At 36.6% G+C, this 18066-nt stretch overlaps 2 protein-coding genes across 5 annotated transcripts in view; one reads left to right on the top strand and one right to left on the bottom strand.

The window, feature by feature from the left end:
- Nucleotides 1-187: 187 nt before the first annotated feature.
- gmeb2 (glucocorticoid modulatory element binding protein 2) lies at nucleotides 188-9744 on the top strand. Its single transcript, XM_048178693.1, is given in 11 exon segments — nucleotides 188-961; nucleotides 1356-1524; nucleotides 1597-1682; nucleotides 2911-3035; nucleotides 4791-4894; nucleotides 5159-5316; nucleotides 6284-6352; nucleotides 6444-6581; nucleotides 7507-7629; nucleotides 8677-8931; nucleotides 8934-9744. Coding segments are annotated over 10 exon segments (1539 nt in total). The 5' UTR covers nucleotides 188-961; nucleotides 1356-1390; the 3' UTR covers nucleotides 9281-9744.
- A 440-nt stretch (nucleotides 9745-10184) lies between these two features.
- Nucleotides 10185-18066, bottom strand: part of pdyn (prodynorphin) — a 61541-nt gene continuing 53659 nt past the window's right edge. Inside the window, exons 1-3 of one of the 4 annotated variants that reach the window (XM_048177678.1) lie at nucleotides 12934-13847; nucleotides 12485-12622; nucleotides 10185-11579 (exon numbers count right to left, since the gene is read on the bottom strand). In XM_048177678.1, the coding sequence (XP_048033635.1) occupies nucleotides 10947-11579; nucleotides 12485-12610 (759 nt within the window). In that variant the 5' untranslated portion in view covers nucleotides 12611-12622; nucleotides 12934-13847 and the 3' untranslated portion in view covers nucleotides 10185-10946. Of the gene's footprint in view, nucleotides 11580-12484; nucleotides 12623-12837; nucleotides 13848-18066 lie in introns of those variants that run through there. The other 3 variants (XM_048177675.1, XM_048177674.1, XM_048177676.1) reach the window with 3 other exon arrangements.

Genomic DNA, 18066 nt, shown 5'->3' with positions numbered 1-18066 from the left:
AGAACATATGTGACCCTGGACCACAAAACCAGTCATTGTGTGGGTCAAAATTATCGACTTTTAGGATATTAAGTAAAAGATCATGTTCCATGAAGATATTTTGTAAATTGCCTACAGTAAATATGTCAAAAATGTATTTTTGTGAGTGGATAAGCATTGCTAAGGACTTCTAAAGGCGATTTTCTCAATATTTTGATTTTTTTTTTTTTTGCACCCTCAGATTCCAGATTTTCAAATAGTTGTATCTTGGCCAAATATTGTCCTATCCTTTCAAACAAAAAAATGGTTTTGTGGTCTAAAGAACAGCTAACTGTTATATGGATACAACTAACTTAGCTATCGGATACACAAAGCATTCAATAGTGCATCAAATAATCCAGGAACAAAATAGTTAAAAAGCATTCCTGTAGCTCATCTGACACAAAGGTCATGAGCTCGATTGACAAAAATGTATACATTGTACGCAAGTTGCTTTGCTAAATGCATAAATGTAAATGGTAAAAGATGAACAGAAAAAGTAAATTAAATAAAACATGAATTCAGCTTATGCAAATTAGTATGAAGCTTATTTTATCTTCATTTATTTAGGCTACTTGTTTACTGTGAGACCAACTTACTATGAACTTTCCACAAGGGGGCGCATGGAGGCCCCCAATCCAAGGCCAAATCCTCAGAAAAGCAACTGTGCTTCTTTGGCGCTGGATAATGAATTAAAAGCGAATAATGACGAGAAGGTTTAATAGCTATTAAATTAAATTAAATACGAAACTAGCTATTTGAACTAAAGGAATTATTATTTAAACTAACCCCGCCCATTTTATCACTACCTTTTCAAGCAAACTGCCTTCTATCGACTTCAAGTTCTATTGTTTTCCACGCCCGTGACGTCATCAGGGAGCATGCGCAATAGAGTCTGTCTGCCCAGCGCTTCCTAAACACGTACGGATTCAAACTCTTGCGGGTAACGTTTCTGTTTATACACTATTATTTCTGGGTATTATTTGAATTGGGTTAGGATTCAGTTTTCTCTACGCACGCACGTACTTATCGCTGTTTTTTCGTATTTAATTAGGTACATTTTGGCGAAGCGTAAACATTCAGCGATGAACCTCAAAACACTTATAATCTGTTAGTTTAAGCCTGTTAACAGGATTATAATATTTAACAATTAATAATGAATGCAATTACTGATTACACTAACAAAAAAAAAAAAAAAAACATGGTATTACCATTGACCATGGTGTTTTTAAAGCTCATTTAAATACTAAGGTATAGAAATATAGTAATCGTTCAGTAACATGCTACACATCAAGGTACTATGGTTAAACCATACCTTACCTTTCCCCACCCATCAGATGCTGATTGACAGCTGTCAGATGCTGATGACCTCATGGCATCGTCCTCTGAGGTGAACGTACACATGGAGGAGGTGGTGGTGGTTACAACCCCTGACACCGCAGGTCAGACTTCATCTAGCGATGAGGAGAAGAATATACTGGTGGCTACAGACCTGGAACAGTCTGGGTAAGCATTATTTCTGACTCCCATCATGCACCTCTGACAGACTCACAGCAGCCTTTGTCATTTCCTGAACAGGGAAAACATTATGGAGCAATCCATGGAGTCTGAGGCCGAGGCTGAGTCGAGCACCACTATCTCGCTGCCCAAGGACACTGTATTGGGTAGGAAATAAACTGTATTTTGGAGATTAAAGACATTCTAATAAAGCAATAATCCACTCGAGGAGTTCATTACAGTGATTTTACCACAGTAACAGTTGATAATAGTACACGTTTCTTAACAAGTAGCATAATTTTTTGTATCATTTTTAATTAGAATTTTATATATTCTGTTTTCATTTTAATTTTAGTAATTTTGTTTTAATTATTATTATTAGTTTTATTTTATTAAAATGCCCCAATTATGGTTTACAGGCATCAAAAGGTCAAAAAACACTTTAATTTTCCCATAATACACACTGCACATCACCTAATTTCTCAAAGAGTCTGAAATGGTTCGTTCAAAGTTTCGGTCTCTCTAAACCCCGCCTTTCTTAGAGCCTACTCTGCTCTGATTGGTCAGGTGGCTCAGTCTGTTGTGATCGGTCGATCGCTTACAGCACGTGTTGGAAACCAAACGGCCATTACCATATTTGAATTTGAGCTCTGGATTTTCCTCAGCGCTTGATACACAATGATACGAACAGTAACGATGGTGTCGGTTTTACCGCATTAATTTGAGTCTCATCCTTTGAAAGTGCAGCAAAGTTGCAGAGCTGAAATTTTTTTAAACTTTTTTTTAACTATTTGTTTAACTTTGAAACTTTGCAGATGTTTTACCTTCACAAACAACTGTATTATACACAACATGAAAGGTAGTATTCGCAAAAGCATAATAGGGGCACTTTAAAATTTCGTTTTAACTTAAAACGAAAATGAGAAATGTTGCCTAGTTTTTATTTTATGGCAGTTCATGTTTATTTTATTTCAAGTAATAAAATGTTTTTGTATTGTTTTTAGTTAAGGATATTATGGAAGCCCGTTTCCGTCTCTAAATAAAAAGTGGCAATTACTGTTTTTATTTTTTTATCTCAGAATTCTGACTTTTTATCTTGCAATTGCGTGATATAAAGTCAGAATTGTAAGATATAAACTCGCAAAAAAAAGTTCCACACAATTGTGTTTATATCTCAATTATGAGAAAAAAAGTCAGAATTGTAACTTTATATCATGCAATTGCGAGTTTATATCTCACAATTCTGACTTTATAAATCGCAATTGTGAGAAAAACAGTCAAAATTCTGAGATAAAAAGTCGCAATTACTGTTTTTATTTTAGTGGCGGAAACGGGCTTCCATAGGATATAGACATGCCATGTAACAATATACATGCCATGTTCATATTTATGCAGTGAAAATATCTGATGATACAGATGTAGAGGGTGATATTCTCTACCCAATAACCTGTGGGGACAGCAAAGCCAACCTCGTGTGGAAGAAGTTTGTGTGTCCCGGGATCAACATCAAATGTGTGCAGGTAAATATGTGATGCGGCCTGTTTCAAAACACTACAACACTGTGTTATATATCGTTTTAATCAAAAGTTTGAACACACTTAAATGAATTTATGTTTCTCATAATCTTTTTGATTTAAAGGCTTGTGCTTAAGGATGTCTGTCGGTTCAGATACAACCCGAATTATGGAAAAGTTTGGACTTTTTTTTTTTAAATTAAATAAAAAGAAAACTAAAAGACTTTCAAATCACAAGAGCCAATATTTTATTCACAATAGAACATAGATAACATAACAAATGTTTAAACTGAGAAATTTTACAAAACAAGCTCATTTCAAATTTGATGCCTGCTACAGGTCTCAAAAAAGTTGGCATGGGGGCAACAAATGGCTGAAAAAGCAAATAATTTTGAAAAGATTCAGCTGGGAGAACATCTAGCAACTAATTAAGTTCATTGATATCAGGTCTGTAACATGATTAGCTATAAAAGGTTTGTCTTAGAGAGGCAGAGTCTCTCAGAAGTAAAGATGGGCAGAGCTGTGAAAGAGTGCGTAGAAAGATTGTGGAATACTTTAAAAACAATGTTCCTTTAAAAACAATGTTCGTCAAATTGCAAAGGCTTTGCAAATCTCATCATCTACAATGCAAATCATCGTCAAAAGTTTCAGAGAAACTGGAGAAATCTCTGTGCGTATGGGGCACTGTCGGTAAACACAATCCGCCGTGCCATCTGCAGATGCCAACAAAAGCTCTATCATGCAAGCTAAAGAGGAGCGTGTTATCAGCGTTCAGTTCAAAAGCCAGCATCTCTGATGGTATGGGGGTGCATAAGTGCATACGGTATGGGCAGCTTGCATGTTTTGGAAGGCACTATGAATGCTGAAAGGTATATAAAGGTTTTAAAGCAACATTAAATGAAAAATACGTCAAAGACAATCACAAACTCTTCAGCAGCTGGAAACCTATATCAGGCAAGAATGGGACCAAATTCCAACACCAAAACTCCAGAAACTCATAACCTCAATGCCCAGATGTCTTCAAACTGTTTTGAAAAGAAAAGGGAAATGCTACACCATGGTAAACAAGCCCCCGTCCCAACTATTTTGAGACCTGTAGCAGGCATCAAATTAGGGCTGGGCGATATATCGCATGAGATTGTCACGCGCATTTTGTCAGTAAAGCCGGTTCCCTGATTACCGCTAAATCGCCATCACCTGCTTTCAAATGGAGCGGCATTTAATAGACAGAGCCGTAGTTCACTGTCAAGCTACGCAATATCGCGTTCATTATCGAAGGCGATTCATCTGCGATAATGAACAAGATATTGCGTAGCTTGACAGTTCAGGTTATAATTAAACGCAGTTAGACATGTTTTAATATTGTGTGTTGTAGTCACTGCATAATTCCCATACTTTCATTAGTGTTCTTTCATAGACTTGATGGCATTCCTATTATTCTAAAATGTGGGAAACAGTTTTATTAAAGAATGAGCAGATGTGAATAATAATGTTCATGATCATAAATAAACCTCATCTTGCAATGCAAATTAGAAAAAAAATTCATTCCTCATATCATGAATAATTTCAGAAAAGATCTGTAAGCAATGATTGAGATGCTGTTACTTTGTTTTTACTCTGAATGTGCTGCTTTGAGTTATGGACTGTCCTGACAGCAATATCTTCGCCACATAGACCATTTTACATGTGCTTGATTTAATATAACTGTCTGTACTGAACGGCACATCATAACGCACCATATTGACCCCTGCTGTGTTCCAGCTGAACGAGCATCTCATCAGTCCAAAGGAGTTTGTCTATATAGCGGGAAAGTCTACGCTGAAGGACTGGAAGAGAGCCATTCGCCTCAATGGAACCATGTTGAGGTTTGTGACATGTCAGAAAAACAATATAAACCAGAAATACATGGTTTTATATTAGTGTATGGTGGAATATAAAGCACAAGCACTTGTCCGGCTAATGTATATACCATATATTCAAAACTTTCTTTGTTATAAATTCTTTTGAATACTGTGCACTGATGAATTGTTCACAATAAAGACCAGAAATTATGATTTCATGCAGTCTTCCTTATATTGTACAAGATGAATAAACTATTGTTCAGCTGTAGCTCCTGGTTCTTCCAACAGGAAGATCATGGATTCAGGTGAGCTGGACTTTTATCAGCACTCCAGACTGTGTTCAAACACCTGCCGCAGTACCAAGATTGACCTGGTGGGGTCACGGGTGTCTCTCAGCAGCCAGCAGTCCACGGAAACGGCTCCTGCAACCCCCGCCTCTGTGGATGGTACGAACACACATGCGTAGACTTTCACATACAGTATGTTTGCACTTCAGAATGTTTTTTTTTTTCATAGTAGTGCTATGTGTATATTTTTCTCTTAGGGCTCTCGGTTTAACACATTAATTTGGTGCGATCAAACACGTTGAAATTGTTACGTTAATGCTTTTAATGCACCCGGCCCACGGCTGTACTCCATCTTACATTGCATGCAGTTTAGTTGCAAACATGATGCAGGGCAACAACTGACTGCTTGATGAACCCTGTTAGAATGCAGTTAAAATACAAGTAAAAATCAAGATATGGGGGCAAAAAATGCCCCTGTATGGGTTTTTGTCTTATATTTATATCATATGATATAGTTTAGCAATATCACATGAGCAAGAGTGCTGTATTTTCCCAAATATCTGCACTATTGCAAATGTCATATTAATTTCATACAAGTTCAATAAACAAGAAGTTAATATTTTAGCTGTTGATTCAGCGACTCATTCATAAAGACTGCCACTTGCTGCATTCCTGAACTAATCAGCCGTTTGAATGAATCGGTTGAATGAATGATTCAATGACTCACTCATTAATACAGTGACTTGTCGCCACCTACTGGCGGTTTTAGTTTCATATTTAGATTATCATTTCATTTTTCATTCATATTCACCTCGGAGCTACATTAAACAGTCTGTGTAAATATACCTAAATGCCACTTCAGATGCTTCTGAAAAAAAATGTTATGGCCACACATTATAGCCTTAAATAGCCATCAAAGTAGTTCTGTCTATCGCTACGTTTTGTATTGTCTATTCAATGTATTTCTCATCTAACACATTAATGACTTTAAATGTTCTTTTGGGGGGCGTAATTTCTCAGCAAAAATTGACATGCGATTAATTTTTGATTCATTTGAATAATTATTTGGCACATCATGTAATTACATGTAATCGCTTGACAGTCCTGATTTATATTGCTGTTTCAGTGAATGGATCTGCAGCTTCATTTTCCACTGATGGTGACGACAGCACCGAATGGGTCACGGCTATAGGAGGTGAGAGGCCTCGCTAATGTTTCTGACATTTTAAACCGTCCGTGTAGGTAATCGGTTTAACTCTTTCACCGGACATTCTTTTCCATGTCAGAGGACACTATGACGTTCTGGAGAGGACTGAGGGATGCTGGGCTGTTGGAGGAAGTCATGGAGGACCTGGAGAGACAGATCCAGGAGATTCTCAAGGGCCTGGAGGAGCGAATCCAAGACCCTCCACTGCAGGTCAAAGGTCAGAGCTGAGGCAATCTGATGTTGATGAATCAGTTTGAGCCCACTTACATTGATTTCTCTGCATAAACTATTGGTCAAATGTTTGGACACACTAAACTGAATTTGTTTTTCATGATCTTAAAACCCTTTTGATCCACAGGCTCTTATGCGTTAAGTTGTGTAGGCAAGCATATGACATTAACATTATAATTTATATATATATATATATATATATATATATATATATATATTAATATGAAATATGTAACATTAATATGATGTTAATATTGTATAAATAAATAATATCTACATATATAATAATTATAATTAGTAAAAAATATAGAAATATTTAATATAACATTTGTTTGTATTCTCAATATTTCAGAATATATTACATCAGATTATTTTCTTGTTGTTTAATGTTCAGTTTGCGGTAAATGAGTTTATATCATTGATTAGATTAGAAATTTTTGTTTATATTTTCTGTTTTCATTTTCATTTTAGTTAAATATTTAGTAGTTATGTTGTGTAATGTTATGCTTTTTTATGTATTTTATTTTATTTCACTTAACGTAATTTCAATTTATTTCAAGTAATAAAAATGTTTTTTAGTTAATGATAATAACTTAAATATATATATATATATATATATATATATATATATATATATATATATATATATATATGCCAGGGTTATTATTGTTAACTTTAAAAAATGCTTTTAATGTTTTACAACATTATATACATATAGATTATATTCTTGTTTGATGTTCAGTTTGTAGTAGACGAAAGAACAGATAACATATTGAATAAACATTTTTATATACTCTTATGTTTTAGCTGAAGCATGACATTTATGTAAATATATTCTGTCTGTTTTTTGGGATTCAGTATGTTGCAAATGGACACAAATATTGTATTCCATTACTTGAATCTGTCACTAGATGCCGCTCTGCTCAATAATATAGTCCAGAACTTTGGGATGTTGGACCTGGTGAAGAAAGTTCTTTCCAGTCACAAAAGCCAGATGGACCGCTGTAGGGAGCAGTACACGCGCAGCTTAGTGGGTCAGTACCTGTGTGCATTTGTATGATTAAGCGAAGTAATATGAAATCGCAATATGGCTCAGTGCAATTATTAAATCGCAAAGGTTGCAACCTAATTAAATAAATATATGCATGTTTTGGGAACACAACATGTGCCAACCATCTTCCCGAACTTGTAATGAGAAGCTTTAAGGGCTCCCTGCACTGCTGTCAAAATAAAAGTTTATTTATTTAATAAAAGTAAAAAGGAATTTGTTCACTTACTCACCCCCATGTCATCCAAGATGTTTATGTCTTTCTTTCTTCAGTTGAAAAGAAATTAAGGTGTTTGAGGAAAACATTTCAGGATTTTTCTCCATATAGTGGACTTCAGCAGTTACCAGCGGGTTGAAGGTCCAAATTGCAGTTTCAGTGCAGCTTCAAAGGACTCTACATGATCCCAGACGAGGAATAACCACACATTCTCGTCTTGCACTGCTCTGCGATGCACCGCGCATTACGTAATCACGTTGGAAAGGCGGAAGTACTGATCCAGTGTCTACAAAGTGAACGTGCAAAGATTGTCAAACACTCTTTACAGAAAAAGGTAAAACAACAATGTCGAACCTTTTTGAAGTTGGAGGAGAAAATGAGATGGAGTTTTTCGCCCTACCGCGGTACTTCTGCCTACGTCGTGCGTGACCTTTCCAATATGATTACGTAATGCGTGGCGCATCGCAGAGCTATAAGACGAGCATTTGTGGTTAAAAAGTATTAATTTTTTTAGATAAGACCCTTAAACTTTAGATAAGTCTCTTTGAAGCTGCACTGAAACTGACATTTGGACCTTCAACCCGTTGAGCCCCAGTGAAGACCACTATATGGAGAAAAATCCTGGAATGTTAAATATTATTGTAATATTACACTTGTAATGTACATAATGATTATTATTGTTATTATATAGCCACATAAAATGTGGTTCAAATTGTAGAACCCTATAAACAAGAACAGGAAACTTGGATTTTTTTTATCACAAAAATCCCCAAAGCAAGTTTTTAGGAAGTGATTTTTAACGTTTTGCATTTATAGCTCTGGAGCAACAGTGTGACGAGCATCGCAAACGCGCCAAAGAACTGAAGAGCAAATCGCAGCACCTCAACAACGTCCTGATGACCTTGACCCCCGTGACCTCACCTCCCACTGCCAAACGCCCCCGTCTGACCCGTGCCGTTTCGGGGCCCGCCACCGTGGCCGCAACGCCCGCCCAGTCCACGCACTTCACCCTGCCCATCACCCAGCTCACCGGCATTCCGCTGGACAAAGTCCTGTCGGCTCAGACTCAGTCTCACTGATCGGCGGATACACAGTGCTGACGTCACCGGGGGGGACCGAACTCCATCCTGACGGCTCTAATCTGACCGTGCTGAGCACTGGTGGCGTTCCACAGGGGTCCTCGGGACCCACGTTCGTCAAAGTGGTCAGTCCGTTTCAGCTGGTCACGTTGCCCACAGTGGGAGCCGGAGCCACGTTGCAGAACCTGGCAGCACCAGTAGGGAGCGCTGCGGGCAACACTGTAGTTGCGGTGCCCGTAAGCACGGTTAGTGCTGTCAGTAGCATAAACACTGCCGTCGTTGAGACCGTTGGGCCACAAGCAGAAGCGGCTACAGAACAGAGAGATGACCAGAAGGAGTGAAATTCTCCTGAAACCCTGGAAATAGTTGCGTAACGTCAATGTATCATATGCTTTGTATACGGAGGATGAACTTTTTTGCAGTTTTATGGGGAATTTGCAACTTTTTTGCAAAAATGGCCATGGTTTGGTAATGAAAGTCTTTTGTTGTTATTGCATTTGATTTCATTGTAATCTGATTACAATGTGGTGAAATACAGTTTAAGGACATTTTATACAAAACATGAGGCACATTTTGTCCTTAAAATTTTGTGATTGGCCAGTGTGTATAATTTGTAGTTATAATGTGTTTTGGATGTAACGCTCACTTCCTTATTTATACTGTTCACATAATTTTTCCATATTGATGTCTTCCATATTAAGTACTTCATTACAATGGTATCTGTACTTGACCTGTCATTGATTATTTAAAATTGATTAACTCAGACCATCTTGTCTTTCATAATAAATATACATTGTACGGTACAGCAAATTGACTTTATTATCAACAATCTGATATCCAGGATTGGGGGATCAAATCTACATCTACAAGAATAGGCGGTCGATATATAATAAGCTAATTGTGGACTGTTTTGCAGTCTTTTAACCACTTACCATAGTAAAACAATGTGTTTTAGCTGTTTAGCAGAATAATCAGCATAGAGTCATATGCTCTGGTGCTTTTTTGAGTGTAATACGTGATATCTACTCAATAAAATGTTGGCAGCAGTTTACAAGCAATATTATTAATTAAATTCAACAATTAGAATTGAGTTAGAATTAATCAAATTAATTCCTTATATGTCAATCATTTAAAATGAGTAAAATTTAAACAAAAATATCTGAATAGACAGACAGACGTCAAAGATGAATTAAGAACTCTTTATTTTTTATCGCCAACACTGATGACACCTGATGATAACAAGCAGAATCATTGAAGGAAAGAGAAATACAAGAATAAACGGAGGTTTAGATGCTGGTATTGATTTTATTGAAAATGATTGATCACCGTTATGATGATCAGTGTTTCTTTTAGTTGGGCAGTTTGACTCTTTGCTTTTTATGTCAGTTTGTAGTTTTTGTAATGGTGTTTGCTAATTTTACACATTTTAAATGGTTGAATTATTTTGATTCATTCTAACTAAATTTTTATATGTTGAATTTAATTAACAAAATTGCTTGTAATCTGTTGCCACAATTTTATTGAGTAGTGAGTAGTGTTACTTTTATAGGACTTTTTTTCAAGCGTTGAATTTAACTTGTAATTTTGACCAACAGATGGTGCTGTTTACCTAAACATTATTCTGTTCATTCATAATGAACGGGAATAACAAGAGAACTTTTTTAAGTTGGAAAAAAAAGTCACACAAAACATTTCCCGAACAATTTTAGCAGGTAATGACGTTCTTGCCCTTTATTGGTCATCTTAAACAAGCATTATTTGCAGTAGCTATGTATTGATTGCTTACATGGGGTAAAGTTCATGGGAAACAACAAGTTGTCGGTCACTGAAACGTCCTGAGGGCATGATTGACAGGTTGATGGTAGATGATTGATGGCGTCCAGAGATCAGCAGCCATTTGGGATAGTAAAACAGCCTCAACATGTGTAAGATCATGATGTTTTTGGAGGGGAAACTGCAATGCGTTGGCAAAATGAGTTCTAGTTGAGTTATATATCATACAACAGCCTATAAAGCATAGTCCTCGTACGATGAGGGCTCTTCTTCAGAGCGCACGGAGATTTTAAAATGGCGCCGTAAAAACCCGCCATATCGCTTTTGGTTGTCCCACCTCAACTTCGGGCGAATTCTTCGCATAAAACCACCATATCGCTTCTGCAACACCTGCCGGCTGGTGTCGTCCACCAAAACGCTTCTTTTTGGACCGAATTTGCGAAGAAACCCACCGTAACGTTTGACTTCATTTAAAGGAACTTCGTTGCCGTAAACTCCCGTTTCGTTTTCCGCCGTAACATCGTCGCCCTCGTCGTCTTCCGTTATCGACGGGACGTCTCGCTGGCCCAGTTTAGAGATGGATTCTCCGTATTTCTTCGCGAACAATCCTTTTAGTATGGCGTTCTCCTTCCAGGGTGAGCCAAAAAATTTATTTTTATTCTTATCGATCCTCTTGATGAATCCCCCGTATCGTTTGACCAAGTTGGATGCCTTGTCTTGGAGATCCTCCGCGTTTAACGCGTTTCGTTCGCCGTCGGCGTCTGGGTTGAGGTCAGCTAATTCATCCGAGAGCTCCTGTAAAGCTTTCTCACATCTGTCTAGTGTACTAGAAGATGGGACTACTCCTTCACATTCTAAAGTACAAGTCTGCAAAAGGAAAAGTAGGTTAAACTTGACTTTGGGCACTATTGAGAATAAAAGTTCAGTTAGAACCAAAATGATTTTACATTCTCTTGCCTGAAGTTCCTCAAAGAACGGTTTATTTCTTAGTTATTAAAGTTAAAAAATCAAATAAATACACGGTCTGTAAAACTATACATTTAACATCAAGTACTTTTCAGTTTCTAAAGAAACTTACAGAAACATCAGAAACAATTTGGGAGTAATGCCATGAGAAACTTCAAATTCTAAACTAAGAACATTTTCTATAATTTTTTTCTACAATCTCTTTTTTTTCTTTTTCTTTTTTTTTTTTTTTTTTACCGAAACTAGGCTATATGCCTAAATTGTGTTTAATTATGCTGTAATTGTACTGCCGAAAGCAAAATCTATATTTTTTCCCCCTCAGTAGCTATATCAATGACGATTTCCCCAACATTATAATCTAAAGGAGCGCGCTATCCTCGCGCTCTCCGTGGTGCTGAATGCGCGCGCCCCAATGAGAGTTAAATTGCAAATGAAAAAAGATGCTACCATTTTCAATTTTTAAATGTTTTTATAACATATAGACATTTCTGTTTTTAATTTATAAATATTTATTTGACTTTGTTTAAACTGATTAATCTCATTTAACATTCATTTACATTATGCTGCCATTTTTGCTATTGGCACTCAATAATTTATTTAATGCTATATAGTATTTGCACTTCTGATTAGATGCTAACTTTATTTTTCTGTACATAGTACAAGTACAAAGCCAAACACGATAAAGTTAAATCAATTTCTATCGGTTTTGCACTTCTCGTGCATCACATTGATTACAAAATTAAGCGCATGTAAATTAAATCTGGACATATTTGGTGCAAAATTAGGAGAAGTGAGAGTGATCTTACCAAGCGGTTCACTGCAGAGTCCAGGTCGGAGATCTGTTGCGCGCATCTCAGGCATTGCGCTGAACAATCTGCCTGACTCAAGGTTGGCAAGCTCAGCATCAACACCAAAACATACCACTCCATCATTTACAGGGATTCCTGTGGTACGAGAGAAGAACACATAAAAGAAGTGCAGGCTTTAAGTACACTATCTTCCTCACAGGATCCACTTTATCTTCTCTGCTGGGAGGTTTTTCAAAAATTCATCACTGATGTTTGAGGTTAGTAAGTGCTTTGTTTGTCTATGTTGTCTTACCAGTTTCATATCCAAAACCTTATGCATACGTGTGCCAACACTAAATCTACTCCGTTACCTTGAATACCTACAAGAGCTTCTTGTTGTCCAAGCGTCAAGGCGATCACTTGGGGAAGCTGGTTGAAACTTCTTTGTTCTGTCCTTTAATACTCACTCTTTATCCATCCACGGCTCTTATTTGGACTCAAAGCAGTCTCCATACTTTTATTCACGCAGCCCACACAGCCAACTGAATGAACGTTTATCTGACCAATGGGAACAACGAGCCTGTTGATTGACAGGTCCCACCCACGCGATGCCTTAGCGTCACAGCAATAATAATGATAGCCTAATGAAATTGCAATGAAGTGCAAAAGGGTTATGAATGGCTTGTAACATTATATGGATATTCCTAATGGTTTTTAAATATTCACTTAAGGATAAAATACATTTTTTCATAAAATTATAAACACACCCACTTTGAGGAGAAGGATGTGCCAGGGGTAACTTGTTGAGTCAAGGCTGCAGGCTCGTCTTCTCTTATCAAAGACATGACTAGCCCCACGTTTCTATTTTAGTTCCATTCAGCAAGACTTTGTTAAAAAATTCCTAGTGTAATAAAGCACATTTTTGATTATATTTATAATACGCAGTATCCGCACGAGATCAAGGCCCTCAGTTCCCACGAATGAAGTCTTTGTCTTCTATTAACCAGAACATCCTGGACTTAATGAAGGCTGTACAGGATGGCATTGTGTACCGTTCACCACGCATAACGCTTGGTTTCTGGAACTCCAAAATTCAGTGTTGAGCGATTCAAGGAAACACATCCAGCTGCAGTAAATCTTGTAACTAGTGCCACGGAAATGTAGTTATAATATGACTCATTTCTAATGAATCTGCCTGTAAAATTGACTCAAACGTTTTTTGGTCAAGTTTTTTGGTATGTAAATCTATAACATGATAATAATGGCATGTATTAATGTTTTTGCTGTATCACTCCATAACTCAAACTACTGTTGCTATGGTTACCTCCTCACTCACTCAAATGTTATTTTTGTTTGCTATTGTTAATTAGCGTTGATTTTTAAAAAGCGCGCTCTGACTAATTAGTCAACCTTCTGGTGGACAAAATTGCTATCGGGCAATTGTGACCTTCAGGGGGATTTGTTAGTTTTTCTGGATGCAATCTGAGGAGATTCCTCTCGCGCGACCAAAACTGTATTTTGCTAATGCTAACTAGCTTACAGACTTTTCAATAAAACACTAAAATGTATTATTTTTGTAATAGCCTATGTAAACTATTTTATTAAAAAGTGACAATGGAGGGTATGCACGTGACGTCACCGTCGACCTTTATAACTCCGGTTACGCCCACTGAGTGGCAGCATTGGTTTTAAGCGAGAATGCGCGAAAAACACACAAAACGCATCCAAAATGGGAAAAAAGCTTTGCGATTGACTGTACAAATAGCTTTGACACAAAACCTGCGGTATATATTTACAGGCTGCTGAAAGCTACAGAAAAAAGAAGCAAATGGGTCTCTGCAATTCACAGAAACAACTGGACTCCAGGCAGAGAAACATGGATTCATCATTTTGTGTCGAAACGATGGATTTTGGGGTAAAATCATACCATATATATTGTATTGTTATATATTGTGTTGACAACTCATCAGTTAAATATTTACCATCTTATAGGCCTATTCTGCATAATTGGGTGTTTTTAAATAAACACTGACAAAAACTATACAAGTTTTAGGGCTGGACGATGTGACGATATATGTTGATATATTGCTATAGTATATGTTATATTTTATATATATGTTCACAGGCAGATTTGCTTTATGTATTTCTCCGGCATCAAAATCCGGCACATATAAATGTCAGGAAACACGATTCCTCGCTGCATGTCAGTATCCATGGATTAGGTTTCCTTGACATGTTATAAGGAACACTTACGAGTCCAACCTTTAGTGTAATCGTTTGTTTTACTCGCGTTTTCGCAGTTTCCCTTATTAAATCCAGTCATACATGCAGCAGGTTCTTTTGCCACTCAGTCCAGCTGAGGGAGCGCGTTCTGGCGGGAAAGTGACATCTATGCATACCCTCTATTAGAGTCTAACAGTTCCTGCCAACTTTTTCAGCAACGCTGGTTCCGGACGTATTTTTTTCCCATTCATTTTTCCCATAGGGATTTCAAAAAAGTCTTTGTTGAAGCGTTATAAGCCATGAACCAAACCAACCAGCTACGAAATGAATTGCAACATTACAAACCTTGACTTGAAGCAAAAAAGTATTTGAAAATTGGACAAAAATACAAATGTACGAGACTGTACTTAACGACTTTAGTGATAGAAAGAACTACAATACAATCCCATGTTTGTTAATCCCATTTAAATTTATTGCAAAATATTCAAATATGCTTCATGGGAGTGGGCGGAGCTAATGAGATATTTGGCGCTTATTGCTTTGTTTTGACACTTAGATTAGTGGAATTTTCTGTACAGCATCATGAGTAATGTAGTTTTTTCCACCATGAATTCATATTAATTAATATTTTAAAATTAAGCTGAAATAATGTGGGCAGATGGCTTCAACAGAAGCAAATACTATCAATTAACAACATCTTAGCTCACATTAAGGCTGTCTTTAAAGAGTTAGAAGTTATCATTAAAAATCGATTTCGCTCAAACCGTCTATTTAGTGCATTCTGACTAGTTGTACGTTTGTGGTTGCTAAAGTGTTGTTTGCAAACAAATTAATGAAGAAAACATTATCGTAAAAGTACAATAATGGTGTTAAAGTTATAGGTGAGTTTTGGTTTTTGTTCTGCATTTAAAAAAAGAAAAGACGAATCACAATTCAAAAATTACATCATCTAAGTCAGTGGGAGATTTTTAATTTTATAAAAAGAGTAAACTCTACAAAAGAAAAGAAAACAAAACAAAAGAGAATGACACACCTAAGGCTAAAATTGTACTAAACAAAAACTAAATACTGTATGTACACTAACTTGTGAATCTTGTGTTCAAACCTACAAACTTTCAGTTGCGAGCTCAGATCTGTATATTTCACCCCCAACACAACACCTATGTAAGAACTAGAGCTATGTGATGTGTTGTGTCGTAGTACAGTGAGAGACACTGTTGTCAGTGATGTTCAGTCAATAAATGGCAGTTTCTAAGCAACCTCACCTAACAGTATAATGTGTGTTAGTCTCCTGAGCTCATTTGGACATGTTGATCTTCCTGCTTGTTGCCAAAGAACCAAAGAAAAAAAACAATTAATTTAGGTTGTCACGGAGGACGCACAAATTGATCTTCTCTCCTCGCAGGAGAAGTTCAGTGACGTGTATGAGCCAAAAATGAAATGTTAGATCTATACGTCTTCACAAATGGTACACTTGAGGTTTTAATAATAATAATAAGATACTTGTGGAACTGGACTTGTATCGTGAAGAAAGCACTGAAGAACAGATGCAATTTACAAAGACAACATGTGACAACATGCCCCTGTTGTTGTCACATTGTATGAGGTAAGTAATCTGCTGCTATATATGTGTGTGTGTGTGTGTGTGTGTATATATATATATATATATATATATATATATATATATATATATATATTGCTCTTTTTATTTTAACAGGTAATACCTGAGACTGAAAGCTGGAACATTCTTCCACACAATCCTGGAGGAGGCGGTCCAGATAGAAGTGTGTCGTGTACCGGCTCTGTAAGTCCTGAATAAATCATTAATCTAATGCAGGGGCCTGTTCAAACACAATACTCAATTATCTATGTGGGACCGGTGAACACTGTTTTTATATACTCTACTGTTCTACTGTCAGTGTTTATCCTTCCCAGTAACCTGGAAACAAAAGCACGTCAATCCTGAGTCATTACAAACGGAAACATCCTCTTTCACATCTAAAACTGACTTATGAAAATGCTTTTAAATGTTGTGTACGTGAGGCATGAACAGTGCCCGCAAATGAGCCTCAATATGAAATACGTTTTTAAAAGAGTAAGTTAATGGCTCTTTTTCAAATATATAGAGTACAAATCAATGTTTATGAAGACATTTTCTGAAAATATTTTGCTAATGTTTCCAGTGAGTTATGAAAATTATTTTTCTGAATGTTTCCTGAACGTTCAAAATGTCTAGTTTTTTAAAAATGTTTTGAAAATGTGTTTCTTGGTTGTGCAAAAGTTAAGGGAACATTCCATTTTATCATTTTGCAAACACAGGAATGCTACTATTACATGTTCTCTAAACATTCCGAAACATTTAAAAAACGTAAGATGAACGTCCAACTATAAAGTTTCAGAAAAAGCTCAATAAATAATGTTTTTGTGCTAAGTTTTTGAGAACAATATTAAAGACCAGATAATGAACATTTTATTAAAGTTACTGGAAGAATGTTTGTTTGAAACTTTGAGAGAACCTTACAAGAACATTCTGAGAACATTTTCTGTTAGCTGGATATGTAGACAGCAGAGCCTCACAAGGTTTTGGAACAGAGCCATTATTGCACTTATACTTATTAATTTGGCAGCTCTGGTCATTAAAAAGTGGTTAAAGGGGACCTATTATGCCCCTTTCACAAGATGTAATATAAGTCTCTGGTGTCTCCAGAATGTGTCTGTGAAGTTTCAGCTCAAAATACCCCACAGATCATTTATTATAGCTTGTCAAATTTGTGATTTTGTGTGTGTCCCTTTAAATGCAAATGAGCTGCTGCTCCCGGCCCCCTTTCCAGAAGAGGGCGGAGCTTTAACAGCTCAACAACAACAAAGGTGGAGAATCTCACGCAGCCAAAATGAGGATTGTCAGTAACGGTGTTCAGCCTTACATTGTTCAAACCGGAGTCGACACTGATGGAGAGACTCAGGAAGAAGTTACAACTTCTAGAATGAAACTGGACGTTTCTGAATGGTTAGTGGATAAATTTATGTAGTTGCTGTGGAGTTGATTCAACTCATCCACTAGCATGTGCCGTCATGTTAATCTTTTTAATCCAGCGTTGAGTACATTGCTGAGTATATTGAAGCTAATCAAGAGGGCAATATCTTTTTAAAATATATACTATATCTATTAGATCAAATCACAAGAAAATGAAAATCGGCATTAGAGTGAAAACACTTTGCTACAAAAGAAAAACAAACTGCATCAAAGGGCTTCAAATGAATCTATGATTCATATTAGTGAATCAGTTTGTTTGGATGGTTCATTGGCGTACATGATTCATTTTAATCTATTTGAATCACATTCAACTCAATCTGATTCAAATTAATCTGATCCACTG

This window comes from Megalobrama amblycephala, linkage group LG24 (assembly GCF_018812025.1).
Source record: "Megalobrama amblycephala isolate DHTTF-2021 linkage group LG24, ASM1881202v1, whole genome shotgun sequence".
Classification (NCBI taxonomy): Eukaryota; Metazoa; Chordata; class Actinopteri; order Cypriniformes; family Xenocyprididae; genus Megalobrama; species Megalobrama amblycephala.
This window is presented reverse-complemented; position numbering and strand designations above follow the sequence as displayed.